Source organism: Acinonyx jubatus, chromosome B1 (genome assembly GCF_027475565.1).
Source record: "Acinonyx jubatus isolate Ajub_Pintada_27869175 chromosome B1, VMU_Ajub_asm_v1.0, whole genome shotgun sequence".
Classification (NCBI taxonomy): Eukaryota; Metazoa; Chordata; class Mammalia; order Carnivora; family Felidae; genus Acinonyx; species Acinonyx jubatus.
Genome location: NC_069382.1, coordinates 145,179,274 through 145,202,331, shown reverse-complemented (window position 1 = coordinate 145,202,331; position 23,058 = coordinate 145,179,274). Strand labels below are relative to the sequence as shown.

Genomic DNA, 23,058 nt, shown 5'->3' with positions numbered 1-23,058 from the left:
GGTTGTTGACTGGTTTTTTTCCCTTTAAATATTTCTGTGTGTGTGTGTGTGGTTCTTCATTCGTCTTATTTTTGGCCACCTACATGTTTTCAGCACTGTTCTAAGTGCTACAGATAATATGGGGAATTATCCTAAACTAGCAAAAGTTATTTATAATTAGTTTTGAATTAAATTGAAAAGAGGCAGCTCTGTACATGGAATGTGAGGAAGAATAATTAGCCACTGAGATTTTACTGAGACTTACACATAAGCTATTTAGCATTTTTTTCATGTTTTATTTTTTTAGAGAGAAAGCACTCAAGCAGGGGAGGGGCAGAGAGAGGCGGGGGGACAGAGGATCTGAAGCAGGCTCTGTGCTGACCACAGATGCAGGGCTCAAACTCATGATCCGTGAAATCACCACCTAAGCCGAAGTCTGACGCACAGCCAACTGAGCCACCCAGGCGCCCCAGCCCTTTCTCTTTTTGAAACAAAGCTCCAACGACCTGTTATTAGTGTAGCTGTCAACAAAAGCAAGGAAACGAAGTCATGAAAGGCTTGACTTCATAGGTCTGTCTTCCTTAAAAACTGTTCTTTCCACTATTCACAGTAGCAACAAGAATACCATTCTTAGGACTAAACAACCAGAGGCAGAAGACTTGTACACTGAAGACTATACAACACTGCCTAAAGAAATTAAAGATAGCAACAAATAGAAGGACACTCCATGTTTATGAATTGGAAGACTTAATATCATTAAGATGTCAATACTACCCAAAACCATCTACAGATTCCAAGTATCCGTATCAAAAATACCCATATTTTTTGCAGAAATAGAAGCATTTGTCTTAAATTCATATGGAATCTCAGGGGACACCCAAATAGCCAAAACATCTTGAAAAAGAACAAAGTTGGAGGTCTCACTTCTGAAGTCAAAACTCACTACAAAGCTACAGTGATCAAAACCACATGGTACTGGCATAAAGACCTAGACCAATGAAGTGAAAGAACTTAGAAATAAACCTTCACATATATGGACTAAAGATTTTTGAGATGGGTGCCAAGACCAAAAGGGGCTTAAAGGATAGTCTTCTCAACAAATTTGTTGACAAAAAGTGGATGTCCACATGCCAAAAAAAAAAAAAAAAGTGGGGCCTCTACTACATAACATACACAAATTAACTCAAAATTGTTCAAAGATCTAAACAAATGAGCTAGAACTAGAACTCATAGGAAAAAAAGAGGAAAAAATTCATCACAACTATTTGGCAAAAATTTAGGTAAGACCCCAAAAGCACAGTTAACAACAAAAAATAACAGAGGTTGGATTTCATCAAAATTAACTTGTGGAGAAATTAGAACCCCTTGTGCATTGTTGGTAGCAGTGCAGCCACTGTGGAACAGTGTGATGGTTCCTGAAAAAATTAAAATTAAGACGTAATAGAGCAATTCCCCTTCTGGGTATACTGTAGTCAAAAGTGAAAGCAGGGACTCAAAACACATTTATACACCTATGTTCACAGTATTATTTACAATAGCCAAAATGTGAAAAGCAACCCAAGTGTCCACTGACCAATGAAAGAATAAAATGCAATAGATACATACAATGGAATATTATTCAGCCTTAAAAAGGAAGGAAATTGTGACATCTACTACTACATGCATGAGCCTTGAGGGCATTATAAGTGAAAGAAGCCAGCCATAGAAGGACATATGACTCCACTTGCAAGACTCCTTAGAGCAGTCGAATTCAGACACAGTAGAATTGTGGTTGCCAAAGGCTGAGGGAAGGGGAAAGTGGATACAGAATTTCAGTTGGGGAAGATGAATATGGGTTGGTACACAGCTCCCTCTGCTGAAAGGGCCTGGAAGCCAACACTTGGACACAACGGGCACAACCCAGCATTCAATCTTTGTATGGAAACCAATTTGACAATAAATTTCATATTTAAAAAAAAAAAAAAAAAAAAGCTTGGTTTCTGAGGGGACTGGTGGCTCAGTCAGTTAAGCACCTGCCTTTGGCTCAGATCATGATCTCACGGTTTGGGAGTTCAAGCCCCACACTGGGCTCTCTGCTGACAGCGCAAAGCCCACTTCAGATCCTCCGTCCCCCTCTCTCTCTGCCCCTGTCCTGCTCATACTCTCTCAAAAATAAAAAAAAGAAACAAGTTTGGTTTCTAATACCATTCTCCAATAAAAGGAACGAGGGCTCTTTGGAGAAATGGCTGATTCTAGGTCTGGGACATCTTGTAATACCAGAAAGTAAGGAAGTGGCATAAAAACCAAAAACAGTGGGAGCAACAAAATAGGATTATAAGCCAAAAAATAAAACTTTAGGAGTCCATATTGATATAAAAGATTAAGTAAGGAAGAAGTGGCACATCTACACAGAATTACAAATGATTTATGTAGCTACTATTCCTCAAGAAGATGGAACTTCCTGCTTCTTCAATGTGGGCCATGCTTAGTAACTTGCTTCAAAAAAGTATGATATAGAAAGAAATAAAAGGAAATTTATAGTCACTTAGCAAACTCTATGTTGGCAAGATCATGAAAACTGATGCCTGTGATAAGTCACGCTTAGAACGTGAATCTTTGACAAGGTGTAGTGTAATGGCACCTTTGTGTTCTTCCTCCCCAAATCCTATAACCCCAGTCTAACCAGGAGAAAAACCTCAGAAGACTCCAATTGAGGGACATTCTACAAAGTACCTGACCAGTATACCTTAAAATTGTCAAGGTCATCCAAAATAAAAAAGTCTAAGATTAAAGAGCCATGATGACTAAATGTAATGTGCCCTGGAGACAAAAAGGATATGAAGAAAAAGCCAAAAAAATCTGAAGTGTGGAATGTAGTTAATGGCAATGTACTAATGTTAGTTATGACAAATCTGTAGCAATGTAAGAAGTCAACAGTAGTGAAACTAGGTGAGGTGCATATAGAAATTCTATTCTTGCAATATTTTTGTATACCGAAAACTATCCTGAAATTAAAAGTTTAAAAAAGGGTGTTTTCATACTCCTAACTATAGGTCTAACCTTATAGAACTTAATTTAACTCCCTAGATGTTATTTCCAAATAGAGTAAGAATTTTCCTCAGAATGAGGATTTTAAGTCAGATTTATTCCTCAGAGTAAGTCAATAAAAATGTATGATGAAACTCTTAAAGGGAACTTAACCATTCTGTGAAAGGACTCAACGACAGACTAGTGATTTTGAAGTAGTTCTCAGGACCGCTATTATAACCTCATTTCAGCTTTGCTCAACAGAAAATGTAGACCTTTTTTAAGGAATTGTATTTCAGAAGTGACCACGTTTTGATTGATTATAAAACATCTTTCAAATAACTTAGCCTAATATATCCACTTAAAAGTCCCTCAGGTCAAATCTCAAGGATTCTTAGACGCTGAGGAAAATTAATTTTGTTAACACAACTACTTTTGTATAAGAGAATCTTATAAGCATCTTAGTCTATCAAATCAGAAATCAAGTATCTGAGAAATACCATTTCTACACCTAGAATGAAAGGTAAACTTGGAGGCGCCTGGGTGACTCACTCAGTTAAGAAACCAACTCTTGGTTTTGGCTCAGGTCCAGATCTCACAGTTTGTGAGCTTGAGCCCCGCATGGGGCTCTCCACTGCTAGTGCAGAGCCTGCTTGGGGTTCCCTCTCCCTCTCTCTCTGCCCCTCCCCTGCTCATGCTGTCTCTTTCTCAAGATAAATTAAAAAATAAACTTTAGAATAAAAGGCAAACTTTATTCAGACAACGTATTATCTTGAAATGTAAAATTAGTTAAAAATAGAGCCAGTGACCAGTTGTAAGCATTGCTGACGATGTCAGATTCCTACAAGTTAATAATTGAGTTTGATAGAGACACAGCACTCGGGCCTCCAACAAGCAGGTTCAGTAGAAAAGCTATACAAGTCCCCAGGCAGCAACAGTGCCTTACCATTTGGGGGGTGCTGCTTTCCGACACAATAGCATCCATTCATATTCAACTATAAGGTCTGTCAAAAAACAATTTATTCTCAGAGCCCCTGGGTGGTCCATTCAGTTAAGCATCCCACTGTTTGATTTCAGCTCAGGTCATGATGTTAGGGTCATGAAATCAAGTCCCCCCGCGGGCTCTGCACTAAGAGCACAGAGCCTGCTTAGGATTCTCCCTCTCTCTGCCCCTCCTCTGCTTGCACACTCACTCTCTCAAAATAAATAAACTTCAAAAAAAAATTTATTCTTAGAAGTCAAAGGTTAAAAATTAGCCCAACTTGTATTGGGCTTGTATTCCCCCATTTGCTTTCTCAAGAGGACAAGAAATGGATGGAATTACAGCCAGCCTACCAGAAATTGTGAATAACTCAGTTTCTCTTTAACTCTTGGTCTTTATTCTCTAATGTCACTGTCACGTGGCAGAAAGAAAGGTTGAGAGCCTCTTTAGTTCAGTTAGAACCAGTTATGTTTTGCAATCACGGTCTTTGAATATACTTGTGAAATTTCACCTGTGGACTTCAAATTCAGTCTTGATCATTTGGAAGGCGGCTTCTTAAATGTATCTTGGTGATCCTTGTGAGTTTCACTAGGTCCATCCATATTCCAATCCACCTTGGCTTCATGCCTTGTTACCAGGTACTTTCAAAATCATTTCACTAGGATGTCCTAATTGTGACACAAAACCTAGAAGCCATACAAGGGGAGATTTAAGAATTGCACCACATAATAATAATTTGTTTTTTTAAAAAAAGTAAGCTTCAAGCCCAGCATGGAGCCCAATGAGGGGCTTGAACTCATGACCCTGAGATCAAGGCCTGAGCTGAGATCAAGAGTTGGATGCTTAACTGACTGAACCACCCAAGAGCCCCCATAAAAATAATTTCTACCATGATAAGCAACCAAAATGACAAAGTGCCAGAGGGAAAGGTATTCAAAGAGTTAGCTCCTTGCAAGAATAAAGGGCTCCATGAGGCGCCTGGGTGGCTCAGTCGGTTAAGCGTCTGACTTCAGCTCAGGTTACGATCTCACACTCCATGAGTTTGAGCCCCGCGTCAGGCTCTGTGCTGACAGCTCAGAGCCTGGAGGCTGCTTCAGATTCTGTGTCTCCCCCTCTCTCTGCCCCTCCCCTGCTCATGCTCTGTCTCAAAAATAAATAAAAACATTAAAAAAAAAAAAAAAAAAGAAGGGCTCCTATTAAGAAAAAACCCAAACACAATATAAAAACATCACAAAAAGGCAATCAGCAAAATTCAGTTTGTGGAAACCTCTATAAATAAATCTTATTTCTTCAAATAAGGGCAAAAGTAATGGACGGGGAAACATGGATTAAAAGAAATCATAGGCACTTCATCTTCATTAAAGAAGATATTTGTATGGCAAATAAACATGAAAAATGCTCAACATCGTCACGAACAGCAAGTTAGAACCACAACCAAGATACCACTACACAGAATGGCTAAAATTACAAGCTGGCACCAAACAATGAGGATGTGGGCCTACTGGAACTCTCATATTGTTGGTCCATATAAAATAGGATGACCACTTTGGAAAAAGGTATGTCAATTTCTAGTAAAATTAAAAAGATAATCAATCGTACAATTTAGGATATTCTACTACTGAAAAGAAAGATTAAAACATAAATCCACAAAAAGGCTTGCACAAGAATGTTCATAGCAACTTTATTCATAAGAGCCAAAAACTAGAAACAGCCCATTGTCCACCAGTTGTTCACCTAAGTGAAAGGTTAAATTGTGAAATGTTCATACAATGGAATACTACTCAGCAATGAAAAGGAACAAAGAGCTGAAACATATTAATGAAATCTCAAAACATGCTGAGTGAAAATTTACACAGGAATACATACTGTATGACTCCATTTATATGAAGTTCTAGAACTGGCCAAACTAATCTATGGTGAAAACAAAATTCTAACAGGGAGAAGGGATGGGAGTGGTGTAGGAATTGACTGGGAAAAGGAATTTTCTGATGTGATGGAAATGCTCCATAGCTTGCTTGGGGTTTGTGTTACACAATTGTACATTAACACTCATCAAGTGGAAGATACACTTAACATTTGTTCACTTCACTGTAAATTTTACTTCAAGAAAAAACCCTAATTAACAATATGTATTCCAAAAAGCTTAAGATCAAGCTTAAGATCAATGCTTAAGATCAATCAAAGCTTAAGATCAATGTCTGCAACTTTGACATCTATAAAGAAAAAAAGATAGCTTGATGAATATACAGATATAAAGTGAGGAAGAGAATAAGACAAAATATTATTAGGTGTAGTTATAGGTATATGTATAATTCAACTTTTCTGTATGCTTGAAATTTTTTATTAAAAAATATTACAGGCCGGGCGCCTGGGTGGCTCAGTCACTTAAGGTCCAACTTCAGCTCAGGTCATAATCTCACAGTTTGTGAGTTCGAGCCCCACGTCAGGCTCTGTGTTGACAGCTCGGAGCCTGGAGCCTGCTTCGGATTCTGTGTCTTCTCCTGTCTCTGCCCCCCCCCCCGCCCCCCGCTCATCCTCTGTCTCTCTGTCTCTCAATAATAAATAAACATTAAAAAAAAATGTTTTTAATAATAATAAAAAAAAATATTACAGGGGAAAGTCATAACCAACTGCAGTGTGGACTGTTGTTTAGATCCTGATTCAAATCAACTTTTCAAAACATTATTTGTGATAAGAAATTAGTATTTTTAGGAATGGTGGTATTATTTTAAAGTCCTTTTTAAAGACAATATATATACTGAAATATATTTAGATAAAATGATGCCATGTCTTGGATCTGCTTTAAGATTAATATGAAGAGAATAAGTAGATGGAGATTTTAAGAGAGAAAAAAAGACAATTCACAGAAAAGGAAATCCCACAAGTCTTAAACATGAAATGCCACCTCATAGAAGAATACCATTGTGTTTTGGGTTTTTTTTTTTAACCTCTCAAGATTGGCCAAGAATCGACTGCTAATATGCTGTGTTAATGAGGCTATGGGAAAATGGGCACTTGCATTGCTGGTGCAAACTAAGAAAAAACAAATTATAGACATAAGTTTAATTGTAGATCTAAATTACAAGTGCACATACTCTGACCATTTATCCTAGAGAAATTTATGTATGTACAAAATGACATAAGTTTATTACAAGGTAATTCATTTCAGCATTACAGTAGCAAAAGATTGCAATTTTCCTGTTCACCAGTAAGGGACAGGTTAAATTATGTACATCCATACTGTACATTTTAAAAAATGAGAGGATTTTATATACGGATATAAAATGATCTTTAGGATGTATTAAATGGAAAAAAATGGCACAGAACAGCATGTATAGTATACTATAAATTTATATTTTTAAAATGAAAATATCTATTAATATTTGCTTATCTACACAGTAAATATCACTGAATGTTTACACTAGAAACTGATGGCAGGGTTGCCTGAGAAGGGGATCTATGTAGCTGAAGAACAGGATGGGAGGGAGATTTCACTGTTTACCCTTTCATATCTCTTGATTTTATTTCATTCAAAAAATAAAATATAAACAATTTACAAATTACCCCACCATTTATTTTCATATCATACAGATTTAAGAACCAAAATAAACCTTCCTATATATATATCCCTGTCCTAAAATCCAGTAAGAAAACCACCTAACTAAAATACTGGGTGGCAAACCAAACCAAAGGCGTCTCACCAAAGGCAATATGAAGATGTAAATAAACACATAAAAAGATGCTGACCATCTTAGGTCATCAAGGAATTGCAAGCTAAAACAAGAGAACCAGCGCACATCTATTAGAATAGCTCAAATCCAAAGCAGTGACAACACCAAATGCTGATAAGAACAAATTGCTGCAGGAACTCACATTCATTGCTAGTAGAAATGCAAAATGGCACAACCACCTAGGAAGAGTTTGGCAGTTTCTTACAAACCTAAACATAGTCCTACCATATGATCCAGCAATCATACTCCTGGGTATTTACCCAAATGAGCTGAAATCTTATGTACACACAAAAACCTACACATGAATGTTTATAGCAGCTTTATTCCCTTCCTACAAACTTCAGAGATTCTCTTCTAATCTGCTGAATTGAGGGAAAATGTATTCCTACTACATTACAGCAATTTTTTTCAAAGCCCCTGGAACTTAGGCCTGCCTCTACTTTACTGCCGATAAACCATTCTACTCCATAATAAGGTCCTGCCAATTGAATGTGAACGTTTTCACATAATGTAGGAGAAACTCTTAGAACAATGGAATGTTAGTGAATAGAATGTAACTCAAAAACAAACCTGGCCAAGTGAGAATCTGCTAAGGGACTGTTTATGGCAGAAGATGCCAATAGGGCATGTTGATTAATAATGAGCAAGGCCATTGCCTCAAAAGGGCATGTGGCTGTAAGTGGCCTTCTCCTGCTTGCTCCTCCCTACACCACAGAGACTTCCAGTCCACAGTGGACAGTCTCCTTTCCTACCTGGCAGAAGCCTTATTCGACCAGGCAGAAGGACAAACACTTTGGGACCCTGCTTCATTCTCTCCTATCAGCGGGTGTATCAATCAGATCATGATCTTTAGCCATCTCCTCCTGGGTGTCTACACAGAGTTCCCTCCTGCAATTCTAGTAGCTATCTAAAGCAGGATGGGTAACCTGGCCATATCCAAACCTGCTATTTTTATAGCTTTACCACAAAAGAGATTATAAAGACACAAAAGGACCCAAGCAGAAGGGCGAAATTCACTGTCATTACTTCTTTCAATAGCTAATAATAATACACAATCCAGTCTTGTCAAAGTTCAGGAGAGAGAAATATGTCTTTTGATTGGATGGAATAAAAGATTACTCTTAATCTATTACGTGCTTTTCTTCCCCTTCCAGTAACTACATTTGCCGTCTCAGCAATCATTCGTTTACTATCCTAAATAACAAGCTATCACCTATTCAAGGAAGGAGTATAGTCAAGTGTCTGAATTTATAAAATGACTTCCCAAGAACGGCCACCTTTTGTACGCAGTACTCAGTCATTAGTGTGGTAAGATATACCCCTTCATGCTTACCCACCATATAAGCTTTGCTCTCATTCTTTTCCTAGAGATGTGCAAATGAAAATTCATTGGCTTTAAAATATTTGCAAATGAATTTCTCACCAACCCCAATCCCAACAGTTCCTACAGACTTTTTTCATGGCAAATTAGATACCTACTGCTAAACAGAGAGAAAAGATCATATTGTAATATATCACTCCACTATAGACACCAGTTCTGATAGCTTGATACACTCAACCATATATGAAAACACATTTCTATTTAAGTAGTAATACTGAAGACGTTAAGATGGTTACTTCAAGCTCATATGATAAAAACACAAATGAAAATTAACAATGTCTTCTTACACTATACCAGGACTTGATGTAACAAAAATATATTTGGTTGATACACACACTCCAAAATAAATACTCTTAGGTAATCTGCAGCCTGAAACAAGCCTTCATTTATTGACTACTTACAGTACAGTGATTTCATATCTTAGCTGGTAATCAAATATGGTTATGTATTAGGTGAGAGAAGGCATCATCTCTCTTCCAGATATCACCTCTCAGAAATCTGGGCTAATTCAATTTTAAGAACTAGAATTGTATCTCCTGGTAACTATGTGGCAGTCGTCACCCTGAGAACAGGAACAAGGCAAAGAAAGTATACAGGACTTTGATTCTCCTACACAGGTGCACAGAAAGTTAGTTTATTAACGACTACATTTTGAAGCCAGCCATTTTGATCCAATATTTAAATAACAAGCTGTTTAATATTAAGCAGAAGGTACTGTCACAATGTGACAGAAGTACAGCTTTATCCATAAACCCTTCACACAATTATACATTAAATGCTATTTTTATTTAAGCAAGGCACCCCTACTTGTTCTAAAATATGGGATATGCTATCCCACTGAAAAAGCAAATGAGGAGACACATTTTTTTCCTCTAGGGAGCTGGTTTAAATTCAAGTGAAGCCATTAATGTCCTTACCAGTCAGGACTGTTCTCTCACATGTCACTTCACAGTTTTGAGACTAACACACACCTTATGATTTACCCAAAATCAAAAAACGTTGGGGGTGGGTGTTCAGTGAACTTTTAAGTTGAGACTAGAATTCTCTCCTTTAGTATTACAGGCACCAATGTCAAATGCCTTTAGCACAAGGCGTAGAAAGGCAAAACATTTCTAAAGACCTAAAACTGCCAAATTGTTGTCATTTACACTCACTAACCTGTGGTACTTATTTTTTGTTTTGATTCTTTCTTTTAAATTTCTACCCCTACCTAAGTAATCTAATACACCTAAAATTATAACTACTCTGCCAAACCATAATGGTTTGAAGGTCTGAAACCTTTCCTTGCTTTGGTGAGTATTTGGTTAAAATAAATCAGCATTTCATTCCAGAGAAGTTTTACAATCAGAGCTCTCAATTCACAGGCAGAAAGACAAAACCTCAAACAGATCATCTGCAAAATGGGAGGAAGATTTTCAAGGACAGTGCTGAAAAAAAATATGTAGTCTTTACACTGGGTAACATAACTTCTATGAAAACAAAGTGTTTAATCGTATAAAATAAAAACCAGATTTTTAAATCAGATCCTGAAGATTAAACAAAAATTTAAATTTGTGGTTTATTTCATAATTCCAAACTGAAACTTTCCTTTTCCTTTCTAAATAGTCCACTATGTAATTTGTCTTATAAGCAATTAACCCAAAACCCCCAAATCCTTTCTCTAGCAGTTGCTGCTACAAAACTGGAACTTTATACTCCACGTCCAGGAAAGATGTGCAAATGAAATGCTTCCTGTTTCATCCTGAAAATAAAATGAAAAATGTTGGACATTTACTCACAATGAAAAAGTGTTGCCCAAACAAACAAACAAAAAAAAAGCGTTGCCATTCCCAGACCATTTAAAATGATCAATTCTTTTCTTCCTGGTTTAGTGCAAGTCCATTTGGTGACAAATCCATTAAGTTAAGGACAATTATTAGGCATTAGTGTTTACAGCCTGGTATGAAGACAGTAGATCTTCACAATTAAGCACAAAATACATATAACATGGATTTAACTAATATCTAACATCACAAGATTGTGGGACTTAATATTCAAAAATAGCCTATGACAACTATAGTAAAAAAATGCTCCATGTATTTCCAAGAAATCATTCTAGTTAACAGTCTCAAATGTACCACTATATACAAAAAAATGATTACAATACATTAAAAGATTTTAGGGGGAAATAAAAGATACCACATAACATTTAGTCAAGGGAGGGGACATCAAAACATTTAGATTTGTCATAGGTTAACTATGAAATCATGTACTTCCTAGGACAACCATTTTCATAACACTTTTTTAGGAAAAGAGACAGTGTTACAGTAAGTGAACATAACAATGTACACCCCGATTTCAGGAGAATCATTTTAAACATCTTAATATCTGAGAAACTGAGAAAATATGTTTAAATTTTATAGGAAGAAAAACTAACGTAGTAAGCACATTTTCAGTGTGATATAATTAATAGGTATTAAAGGTAAAAATTAATTTTAGGCACATAGATTCATGCATATTGGGAATGATGCCAAAAGATTCTTTGTGATGCTCAATATCATGATTAGTTTGATCTTCATTAAAAAAAAAAAAAAAAAAATGGTTTCCACCATATTATAAATGAGTTAATGCTTAATTTATCAACTGAAAATAATTCCCACAATTGTACCTTTTAAATTTACCTTATTATCTGGAGTCCTTGGAAGTCTTATTTTCCCTTTGGACATGAATTCAGGAACAATTCAATATACCTATGGTCTGAGAATGACAAAAAAAGATTCACTTTAAGAAACTGAAGAGGAAGGGGTGCCTGGGTGGCTTAGTCAGTTAAGCGTCTGACTTTGGCTGAGGGGTCATGAACTCAGGGGTTCATGGGTTCCAGTCCCCTGTAAGGCTCCATGCTGACAGTATGGAGCCTGCTTGACACTCACTCTCACTCTCTCTCTCTCTCTCTGCCCCTTCCCAACTCGTGCTTTCACTCTCAAAATAAACTTCAAAAAATAAAATCAAAATAAAAAAAAATAAAGCTTTTAAAAAGGGAGAAACAATACTGCAGCCATTTTCTCATAGTTCAGACAGCAACTCAAACCCTTTGTCCATTACTTTTCCTAATTAAAAACAAAAACAAAATCTAAAAAACAAGCAAAAAAAACCCTACCTAACTCTGTACAGAAATATGCAGAATTAGCAAACAAACAAATGCTTTTCATTACAATATAGTGTTTTGCCCTTTTTATATGTAATTTAGTAGTATTAACAGAGCAAGTTTACCCAAGTAGAAAGTCTAGGTAAACTCAAAATACAGAAAGGCATTTGTAAGCAAAGACAGACATCCAAAATGACAATGGAAACCATGAGCAGCACTTACGAACATGGGACCGATCCTTGAGCATAGCTGCAACAGCATCCTCATGGGTATCGAAGTGCACATCGGCTTCTCCAGTGGCCTTCCCATTGGAACTGTATTCCATGGTGATCCTAACAGGCTTCAGTGGAGCAAAAAACTAAACAACAAAAGAAGCCAAAAGGAACATAATGGTAGGAGGCCCAATTTCTAGAAGTCTTAAGGTTCTGCATTTTTTTCTTTCAGACTCTGATTCATACGCTCAATAAATTTGTTTTTAGGATATCTCCTTAGGCAACAATGTAGTTACACATCTACCATCTCTTCTGGCTTTTCTGATCCTTTTGGAACTCAAGGTTACATTTCAAATATTTGTTCACTGGAAACGTAAACTATAAGTACACTACACAAAGAATACTCAAACTTTTTTATGCCAACAAGGACTACTTTTATTACTCCTCCCTAATTTATCCTTCCCTGTTTCTAAACAGCATCCATCAAATATACTTCATTTCTTAATAAGTCGTTTTTACCATATTTTCATCAGACATGTACCTGTGAATCAGGTTTTTTACCAGCACTACATAAACCACTACCACACTGAGTATGGTTATCATTTCAAACCAAAGCAACACGAATGTAATACTTTAATGAGATTGTGCAACTTCCGTCTGGTTAAAGATATGACTCCTATTGGGTTTTTTTTTTAAATAATGAAGACAATTTTGAGGCCCCACCACTAACTGAAGAGTCTAGGCTGGAATCTACCTTACGTATATGTCCTCAAGTTCATGAAGTCAATATGGCTGTTGCTTCCTTTTGTTTTCATATACTATCTATTATAAGAGTATTTTTAAAATTCCTTTTCTCCAAGAATTAGGGAATCCTGACGAAGAAGCCTACATGGTTCTAAGCATAGGAACACTAGATTCTTGTTTAGTATATAACTGCCTTGTGACAAATTCCCTCGGAGTCTGTTTCCTAAACTCAAAAATGAATAAAATGAACCATTTTGGAGAAAACCCAAACTTTCCTGTTTTGTTTTTTTGTCTATGTTTATCTGTCTTTTGGTGTTTTGTTTTTTCAAACTTTCTTAATTAGAATACTAAACATATACCACATTATTTTGTATCTGTAAAATCCTCTTTATCATTATACATTTGACCTTAATAAAACCCACACTTCTCAGCCTCTACAACAATGGAGATGCCATCTTACTGTCCAAAGATAGTTCAGAAATATGGTATTTTCTTCTCTATCTTTCCCAAATTAATAGAAGTTCAATTTTAGAACTTTTGTTCAAACCTATTGAGATTGGGTATCTTACTGCCACACACGTTTATAATGTCTTGAGCATTAGCTTGGAAAGGCAATCCTCTCATGTGGACAAAATGTAGTGAAGATGGGGTTCCAAAATCAACAGCCTCTGGAAGCTTTTCGGACATCTCCTTAGGCAATTCTGGGAAGTGGAACAAAAAGCACTATCAGGAACATAAAGGCTTCAAGGGTTATTAACAGATTATAATTAGGCATAATCTTTATGTCCAATTATTCAATTCTTCTTGAACCAGTAAAGAAGGGCTTTAATTTTATTAATTATTTTTTATTTTTTGAGAGAGAGAGACAGAGAGAGAGCACACACAAGCAGGGAGGGGCAGAGAGAGAGAGGGACAGAGGATCTGAAACAGGCTCTGTGCTGAGAGCAGAGAGGCTACAACTCTGGAACCACGAGATCATTACCTGAGCTGAAGTTGGACGCTTAACCGACTGAGTCACCCAGGAGCCCCAGGAAGGGCTTTAATTTTAAAAGCAAAAATAATCTGAAATGTGTGACACCTAACAAATATCACCTGAACCCCCATGAATATTTAGTGCAAAGATTTAGTGCCTCAAACTAATACCAGATTATAAACTACAGATTTTTCTATAAGAACAAAGAGAAGAAAAATGATTATGAGTGAAGAAATAGAGGCAACAGAAATTTGGGGGGTTATAGCCACTTAAAAAAGAATAAATATGGTAATGGGATAATCCCATAGCACCAGTTTAAAAAGGATTTATCAAACTTCAGTGTGGCTTAGTGGTCAGGAATCAGAGGAATAATTAAATACAGAGGCAAACAAAACTCTTTAATTCAGTCAACATTTCTGCTCTCTACCCACATCTTTTCTCATCTTTGTTTATTTAAATTTATTTATTTTGAGAGAGCACGAGCAGGGGAGGGGCGGGGGGAGACTCTGTCTCAAGCTGGCTCCACGCTACCAGCGCAGAGCCCAACACAGGGCTCGAACTGACAAACCATGAGATCATGACCTGAACCAAAACCAAGAGTCAGACACTTAACTGACTGAGTCATCCAGGCACCCCTCATCTGTAAATGTTGACATTTTACCTCCTTTTATATTTGTGCCACCCAGCTTTTTATACAGAATCTACAAAAATGATTAAATAAAAAAACTTTATGAAATAATTAAGCCCTGCTGCACATATTCAAAGTACATACTACACTCAAAGACCGATAAATCTTCAACTCAATTCCTTGGTCCTATAATCTAATCATTTCATACAACATGTTCATAAAAAATATTTTAGTATCACAAGACAGACTTATTAAATCTCAACAGGATGCAGGTCCTTACCTATTTCCTTCTCACTTTCAAAAGCTGTCATGGGTCGAATATCCTCATTTACTTCATGTTCTTCAAAGACCATTTCTGGCTCAGTTATATACTTAGCAGTAGGAGATGTCATTTTCTTTCCCTTATGAGAACCAACATGTGTTCGGACTTCATTTCTTCTGCTTGGAAATATCTCTATATATCTATGTCAAAGCAAAAGTAAACAGGCACAAGCAATGCAAAGTAACTTTAGACTGAACTCGTTTAAAATAAAACATACATATATAATATTTCCAACACAAAGGTGTTATGAAACACAAGTGATGGAGGAAAAGTAAGATAAGATATAGATATTAGCCCATGAAAAGTACTCTCAACAGAACAGGTCACTGATTCAATCTTTCTCACATCCCTGCCCAAGATAACAGCTTTCTTCATATACATTTTAACAGTATTTTCTTTCTTTTTTAAAAAAATTTTTTAATGTTTATCTAGTTTTTATATTTTTAATGTTTATTTTTGAGAGAGAGAGACAGAGCATGAGTGGGGGAGGTATAGAGAGAGGAACGCACAGCATCTGCAGTAGTCTCCAGGCTCCCAGGTGTCAGCACAGAGCCTGATGCAGGGCTTGAACTCACGAATCCTGAGATCATAACCTAAGCTGAAGTCAGACGCTTAACCAACTGAGCCACCCAGGCACCCTTTAACAGTATTTTCTATTCTGTCTTGCTTCATGAGGACAACTATGCAAAGATTAATTGTGTGTATGAAAATAATCTGGTAAGAAAAGTTTTGTTTTTTATAGTTGGTTATCAATCTCTTGAAGCCTCACAAGTCAATTCTGTGAAAATTAATGATATCTGTATAAGATATTAAAAATCAGGGGCGCCTGGGTACCTCAGCTGGTTAAGTGTCCAACTCTTGATTTTTGGCTCAGGTCATGATCTCATGGTCATGTGATCGAGCTCTGTGTTGGGCTCTGTGCTGACCATGGAGCCTGCCTACGATTCTCTCTCGGCCCCTCTTCCAATCGCACTCTCTCTCTCAAAATAAATGTATTTTTTAAAAAATTCACAGTATATGAGGAGTTAACTTCCCCCAGAACAACACCAAGACGTCAATGAGGATTCATGAACTAAATGTCAATTCTGACTTGCTATCTACTTGGCAGTGGGATTATCTATTAAATCCAAGCTTCTGGAACCAGCTTGTTTTTTTGTGTGTTTTTTTTCCCTCAAGACTGCTTTTTCCAAATTAAGTTATCAAGATTGAATTGCAAAAATCATTTGTATTTACAGATCCATAACTATTAGATAGGCACCACTTCTTAATTTATTGAAGAGATTTATACACTGCCATAACATTACCACATAAAAACATTGATGTATTTGTCCTAAGACATACATGAAAACTACTGAAAGAAAATGGGGGGAGAGGGTATTTTTGCATACATATTTTTATCTAAAAAATTTAATAAAGACCTTTGAATCAATTCTATACAAAGATCCTGAAATACACAACTTTAAAATGGCTTTTCTTTTTTTTTTTAAACTTCAAAGCAGCCAAATAACACAGCCAGAAAGCAGTAAAACAGCAATCTAAAATTTGACACTTTTGAGTACTCCTCCAAATTTGACACAAATGAACCCATCCATCATATGCATTCTAATGTGATGTAATATGCAGTATACAAAAACACCTATATTGTATCCATATCAAAATGTTAACCTGAATCAAGAATTAAGACTTTAGCTTTAACTTCCAGTTTTCAGGAAATAAGAGAGGATACAAAGAAACTAGTGACACAATGAAGAAGCAATAAGATCAATATAAAACACGAGACACTGTACAGGACGACTGATTCAGTTTATTCAAGTTAGTTCAAGTTAGTTGCATTTAAAAAGGGGAAGAGAATAAAAAAATAAATAAATAAAGGAGAAGGGAACTTGCCCTAGTTTAAGAGAACTGGAGACATAACAATCAAAATGCACCTTGTGAACCATGTCTAGATTCCGGCACCAAAAAAAAAAAACCAACTCAGACATTTTTGGTACAATTAGGAAAGTGATTATGGCCTGGCATTAGATAATAAATTACTGCTAATTTTGTTAGATGTGATAATACTTGGATCACATAAGGTAAGAAAATGCTTTCTAAAGATGCCTACTGAAAAAAACAGATATATTAAATGTTAATAATTTGTTAATCCTAAGTGTCAGGCATTTGTATGTCATCATGCTATCCTCTCTGCTGTGTTTAGATAATTTTACAGTTCTATCACAGCGCATACATAAAATGACCCAATGTATGATACTTCCACATTATTAGAATCTGCTTCACTTACCGGTTACCAATTTCTTCCCTGTGTTTCAAGAGGGCTTGGTTGGCCATTTCTGGTTCTTCAAACTGCACATAGGCTTCTCCTGTTTTTCTTCTCCCTCTGTAGTCCATGACAAAGGTGATGTCTACTATATTCAGTCCTAGGACACCAAAAAATTATTACAAATTAATGCTGACAGGAGTCTTTTTTATCCTTAGAATATAACACATTCATTCACATACTATTAATTTTTTTGAATTTTATTATTAAAATTTTAGGTGTATTTTGCTAGTCTCTAAGCTGAATACATGCCTAATGGAAAGAAAATTATTATCCAGCTACACCTACACATCTGTATTTCCAGAATGTTTAGAATCCATGCAGTCCATCTAAAACACACAATCTCTCCTCTCTTTTTTTGCCATTAATTGTGTTGTAGGAGAAATAAGAATTTAGACTAACATGACTAATATTGGTACATTTTTTAGAGCTAAAATTAGATGATAATGCTTTTAAACCATATAAATTGTTACTGTCTTAGACAAATACAGCCACTCTTATGAGAGATTACCTTTCTCAATAGTAAAATAAACCTACATGAAATAATTTTGAAATGTGGAGTCCACCAAAGATCAGCATGATAGGTCAAAACATTTCTATAAACATTGGTAATCTGAGTGAAGAGTTCTCCCCTAAAGAACCAAATATAACTGAATGCAGTTACCTAGGAGAAAAGGTTCATCTAAGATATAAAAGGAAACAACAGGAGGAAAAAACAAGGCATGAACATAATGTAACTGATATACTGATATAAACATGATATAATTCATAAACATGATATAACTGAAAAGCACCTGCAAAGAAGTCTACAATGTCTTTTTCATTGCAACTATAAGGAAGTCCTCTCAAACGAACCACACCATCATTTATCGCAGGTGAAGATTTGACCTGCAGGCTCTTCATTAAGGCGTCCACATCTTCATTATTTATCTCATAAACTGCAATGTAAAAGCACAAAAAGTACGCAAATTTACATAACAGAAGACATTAAAAAAAAATCACACTTCTTGGGTTATCCAAGAATTTTAAAATAACAAATGATATTTATTGACTATTTACTGTGTGCCAGCTGTGACTTAAACATCCCATCTTGTGAGGTAAACTTGGTCAACATCCTCATTTTATAAATAAGAAACTGAGATTATCTCTGTGCTTCATTTTCACAGCCTACAAAAGGATATATTCCTAACATCTAACTACTTCATTATTGCTAAGGATCAAATGAACTGCCTTAGACAGTATAGGCTAACGTACTGATCACAAAAAGCCAGAACGTGACTTCACGTACCTTCCACATACCGCTGTCCCATGTACATGCGATGCTTTTCTAAGGCTTTTTGCACATCCTGCTCTGACTCCATTTCAATTAAGGCATCACCCCTTCGTTTCCCATCTCTATTTAAGAGGAAGTGTATTCCATTCTCACCATTGCGAATTCTGCAGTCTGAAAGTATGTGAGTAAAATCAAAACCAGAAATCAAACTTTTACTTCAATTAGAAAAGTCACTAGAATGCAATCTTCCAATTCCAACAACAAAACAATGCATGAACCAAAATGCCTATCATATTCCTTACAGAAACCCCCATCACTGAAGGCGTCCGAATGCTAATAAGGTGGATGTCTGGAAGATGTTCCACTTGAAAAATACAGCAAACCTTAACATATAAGCTTATAATCTCCTGATCATTACAACAGCAAACAAGCTCAACACAGAACAAATTATGCCCCTCCCAATGCTTCTACAATCAGTTTCAAATCACTTAAAAAATTAAAATATGATTAGATTTATATAGAAGTGTTTTCTTTTGTTACAATCGTAACTATAAGAACTCTAAAATGCTATAAGAATAATGTTGTTACCATAATTGATTGTGCCCCCTTTTCATTACCAAGGAAAAGATCCCCATACTGCATACTTATAATGGCAACTAGTTGAAGATGTAACTGGCTTCATAAAATACTTGACCCACTCAATGTTATGCACATGAAAGTACACAATATATTATTATATGATTTTATAACATTTAAGGTGGCATCTTCTAAAGGTCTTTTAGAGCAATATTAAAAATCACAGTCAGATACAGAACTTAAAAACTAACTGTAGATATGTAAACATTCCAAAAATGTTATTAAGGAAATTATATCGCTTGACACTAAGTGATCCTGTATTCTAAATGTATGTGTTACATATAAAGAGCTACCGTTAACAGGTTTTGCTTTTTGAACTTCAGAGAAAACTGGTTTCTACCATGTAGTTTGAACACCACATTTTTTAGTTGCATTTAAAGTCTTTAAACCTGGCATATGCCACAAATGGTACACATGGTGTTACTTGGTATGATATGAAACCAGTCAGAACTAGACAATTCCCAAATATCAAATAAGACGTCTATAGCATAGCTTAACTTGGGTTTTGTGAGACTACCTGAGTAAAAACTCAAACAAAATTACATATTTCAAACATACATAAAATATACCTGAGAAAAAGTTAACCACATCTTCTATAGTGCACGACCACGGCAATCCTTGAGCTCGAATGAGATAAACATCATCCACTTCTTCTCCTAACTTGGACGAAGCCAATTCATACTCAGGGAGAGGTGGAAGGTCTTCCAGGTAGGTCGTTTTGGACTCCTTCCAAGAAAAATGGAAAAATGTAAAAATACTTCTCTGACAACCTACTTAGAAATTGTTTATTCCTGCAAACTAACACTCCGAATGTTATTCTTAGGAGACAGTTACTATTTCAGAGGCAAGAAATAAACTTCCCAATCTAACCCATCCTATTTTGGCTTAAATTGTATACTCTAAAGCAACATGCAGGTATATCCCAGTGATTTGGCAGGACATAAATTTTATTCTGGGCTTGTTTTTAAATTCATCAGCCCCAATAACAATAGTATTTTAGTTAAGGGAGAACAAGAAGAGTCCCTTCAATCTGACAAATACAAGTGCCTCCTACTCACCATGTGCCATGTTAGGCCCTCATCTCAAAAAGCTTACCATCTAAACTAAGACAAGCATTACAAGACAAGATGCTTTAAGTGCTGTAATTAAGATATAAGATTATTAGAGGAATTCAAAACAGAGCATTAACAGAAGAATCAAGACATAATATATGACGGGCCTTGAAAGGACAGAATTTTGACAGCCATATATAAAAGATAGGGCATTCCAGTTTGAGAGGTGAGGGGAAGCAGCAGCATGAACAACAGTCCATTTGCAAACCTGAAATAATCCCATTTGGCTAAACTGCAAGGGACAATTAGGAGCCAAAGAAGATGAGCTGGCAAAAGGAACTTGGTACCATATAGCAGAGGCACCTGAGTGTCAAGCTCAATGTGTTCTCTTAACCTGGTAGGCAAAGGGGAGTTAATAAAAGATAGGACTGGGTAAAACAAGACAGCAGGAGGCGTGTAAAGATTAATCTGTCAAATGGCAAATCCGACCAACTGAATAAGGGAAAGATCATAAAAGGTGACAGTAGTAGTATAAGGTGACAGAAACCTGAGACATACCCAAAGAACTCTATTTTACAATACTAAGCAAACGCTGGAATTTAATAAGATTCCAATAAGCACTACAACCATAACCAGGAACGACAACTGAAATTTTAAGACTTGCACTCTACTGGCCTAAGGAAAGAGATTCCTTTGGACCATCCCACGTTTACATTAAGACTTACGTCTAACTGCAAGAAGTAATGATAAATGTAAACCTCTAGCAGAAGTCTCTTACATACTTAATAAAAATGCAACAAGCACAATTATCAATGTGGAAAGACAACTCAGGTTTTAAGACAAGTGACTTGCACTCTATCGGGCTAAAGAGATACTTCACTCCTCTGTATGTTCTCCTCATTTTCATGAAGACTTACATAGAATTTTAAGAAGTCAATGATAAATGTAAGCACAGTGTGTAACAACACTAGTAAAGGCTCAACAGATACTATTGTCAATTTCACAGAAAAATAATCAAGAGAGTAGCCAGCTGGCAAAGGCTTATTAGAGATAGTTTGTGTTTTTTAATAAAGGCAACATTCCCCATTTTCCCAGAATTCCACAAGCATCACAAGCTTTTACAAAAAGGGCAGCACAAAGTACTGGGCCAGGATTCAAATCCATTAGCTCAGACACTGGCAGACAGAAGCCATGCTGATTAGCCTCCCAGTTTCCCTTAAGTTCAAGGAGAAGCACAAACTGAATTAGATAAATATGATCCAAGGTATCAGGAGTGGGTAGTCAAAACGTGTACTGATATTTCCCAGACGCCACGTTAACAAGCAGAAAAGAAAGCTTCCTACAAGGCACAAAATATTTGCAATCCGAGTTCTTAAAGGACACACACCGACTTTAAAAAAGAAAACACTGTAGCCTCCCTCCTGGGTCCCCAAGTCGTGGCTTTACCCCTAAGCGTCCCCTCTTCCAGGTCCCCTCCCCCAATATTTCAGTCTCCACACCGTCCTCCCGTCGGCGGCCACCCATGGTCCCAAAGGACCTTCGGCTAGAGGAGGTGAAGTGCAGAGGTGACCTTCAGTAAACTGGGGCAGCCCGCCTTTCCCCAGGGACACGAGGGAGAGGGGAGCGCTGGCGACGAGGCTCCTTCCCCACGAACCCAGCCCACGTAACTCTGTGCGTGAACCTCCCCATCAGCAGGCTGCGAGGCGCACCAGGGCCGCCTAGGCCTAGGGCTCTGACTGCACGGAAACTCCCAACCCTCCGCGGGTCCAGCCTCCCAACTTCACCACCAGCGGGCGGAGAGCGACAGGGATGCGGGGTGGGGGCATCAACAGCCTCACAAAACCTACCATGGGCCGGCGGGAAACAAGGCCTCAACATTCACCCCTAGCCACACTTACACTGCCCAACCGACCAGAGACTCGAGAGAACAAAACAAGGAGAAAACCCGAGGCCTGGGAGAGCGTCCCTTGTTCTGGGGCCCAATAGGAGGACTGGGCGGGCGGGGGTAAGGGGGGGAGGGTGCGCGGCGCGTGCCGCGGATCCCCGGGCGTGCACGAGAGGCGCACGCGGAGGGGCGCGGGAGCGCGTGCGCGCGGCCGGGAAAGGGTCCCGCGAGCGGCCCCTCGCTGCGCCCACCTACCTGGCTGTAGCTCCGCGCCGGGCCCGCGGCCGCCGCCAGCGACTGCGGCAGCAGAGGGGCACGCAGGGCCGGGTAAGAGGCCGCGGCCGCGGCGGCGGCGGAGGCGGCCGCGGGGGGTGGCCCCGCCAGCCTCCCGGCGGGCGCAGGCCCGGTCTGGAGGCCCCGCGTGTGAGAGGCGGCGGCCGCGGCCGCCCCGAGCAGCAGCAGCAGGCGGCGACGGCCCGATACGCCCGAGGGGAAGGAGCCGGCGGCCGAGTAGAAGGGCAGGCAGGCGGCGCCGGTGCGCCGACAGCTGCTGCAGTTGCAGCCGCAGCCCCGGAGCAGCGCCCCGAGCACCCAGCGCGTCCCGGCCATGGACTCCGGAGGCGGCGCGGGGCCTGGAGGCGGCTGCGGCTGCAGCGCGAGCGGAGGGGGAGTGGAATCCAGGGCCGGGGAGGGGGTGCCAGGCACATGCGCCGCCGGCACCCGGGGCAGCAACGAGTCGGGAGGAGGCGGAGGAGAGCGCGCTGCTCCGCCCGGTCTCCGCCCTCGGGGCGGGGCTGCCGGAGGGCCGGGAGG

At 38.2% G+C, this 23,058-nt stretch overlaps 1 protein-coding gene across 2 annotated transcripts; it reads right to left on the bottom strand.

The window, feature by feature from the left end:
- Positions 1-9,437: 9,437 nt before the first annotated feature.
- GRSF1 (G-rich RNA sequence binding factor 1) lies at positions 9,438-22,963 on the bottom strand. 2 transcript variants are annotated; one of them, XM_027058060.2, is made up of 10 exons: positions 22,501-22,963; positions 19,878-20,034; positions 18,688-18,843; positions 18,194-18,337; positions 17,364-17,499; positions 15,041-15,222; positions 13,739-13,860; positions 12,426-12,561; positions 11,740-11,815; positions 9,438-10,820 (listed from the first exon to the last, which is right to left on the bottom strand). In XM_027058060.2, the coding sequence occupies exons 1-9, from the start codon at positions 22,852-22,854 to the stop codon at positions 11,766-11,768; spliced, it is 1,437 nt and encodes a 478-aa protein (XP_026913861.1). In that variant the 5' UTR covers positions 22,855-22,963; the 3' UTR covers positions 9,438-10,820; positions 11,740-11,765. The 2 variants fall into 2 exon arrangements, with proteins under 2 accessions (XP_026913861.1, XP_014937382.1); XM_015081896.3 differs by lacking the exon at positions 22,501-22,963 and adding an exon at positions 22,208-22,345.
- Positions 22,964-23,058: the final 95 nt, after the last annotated feature.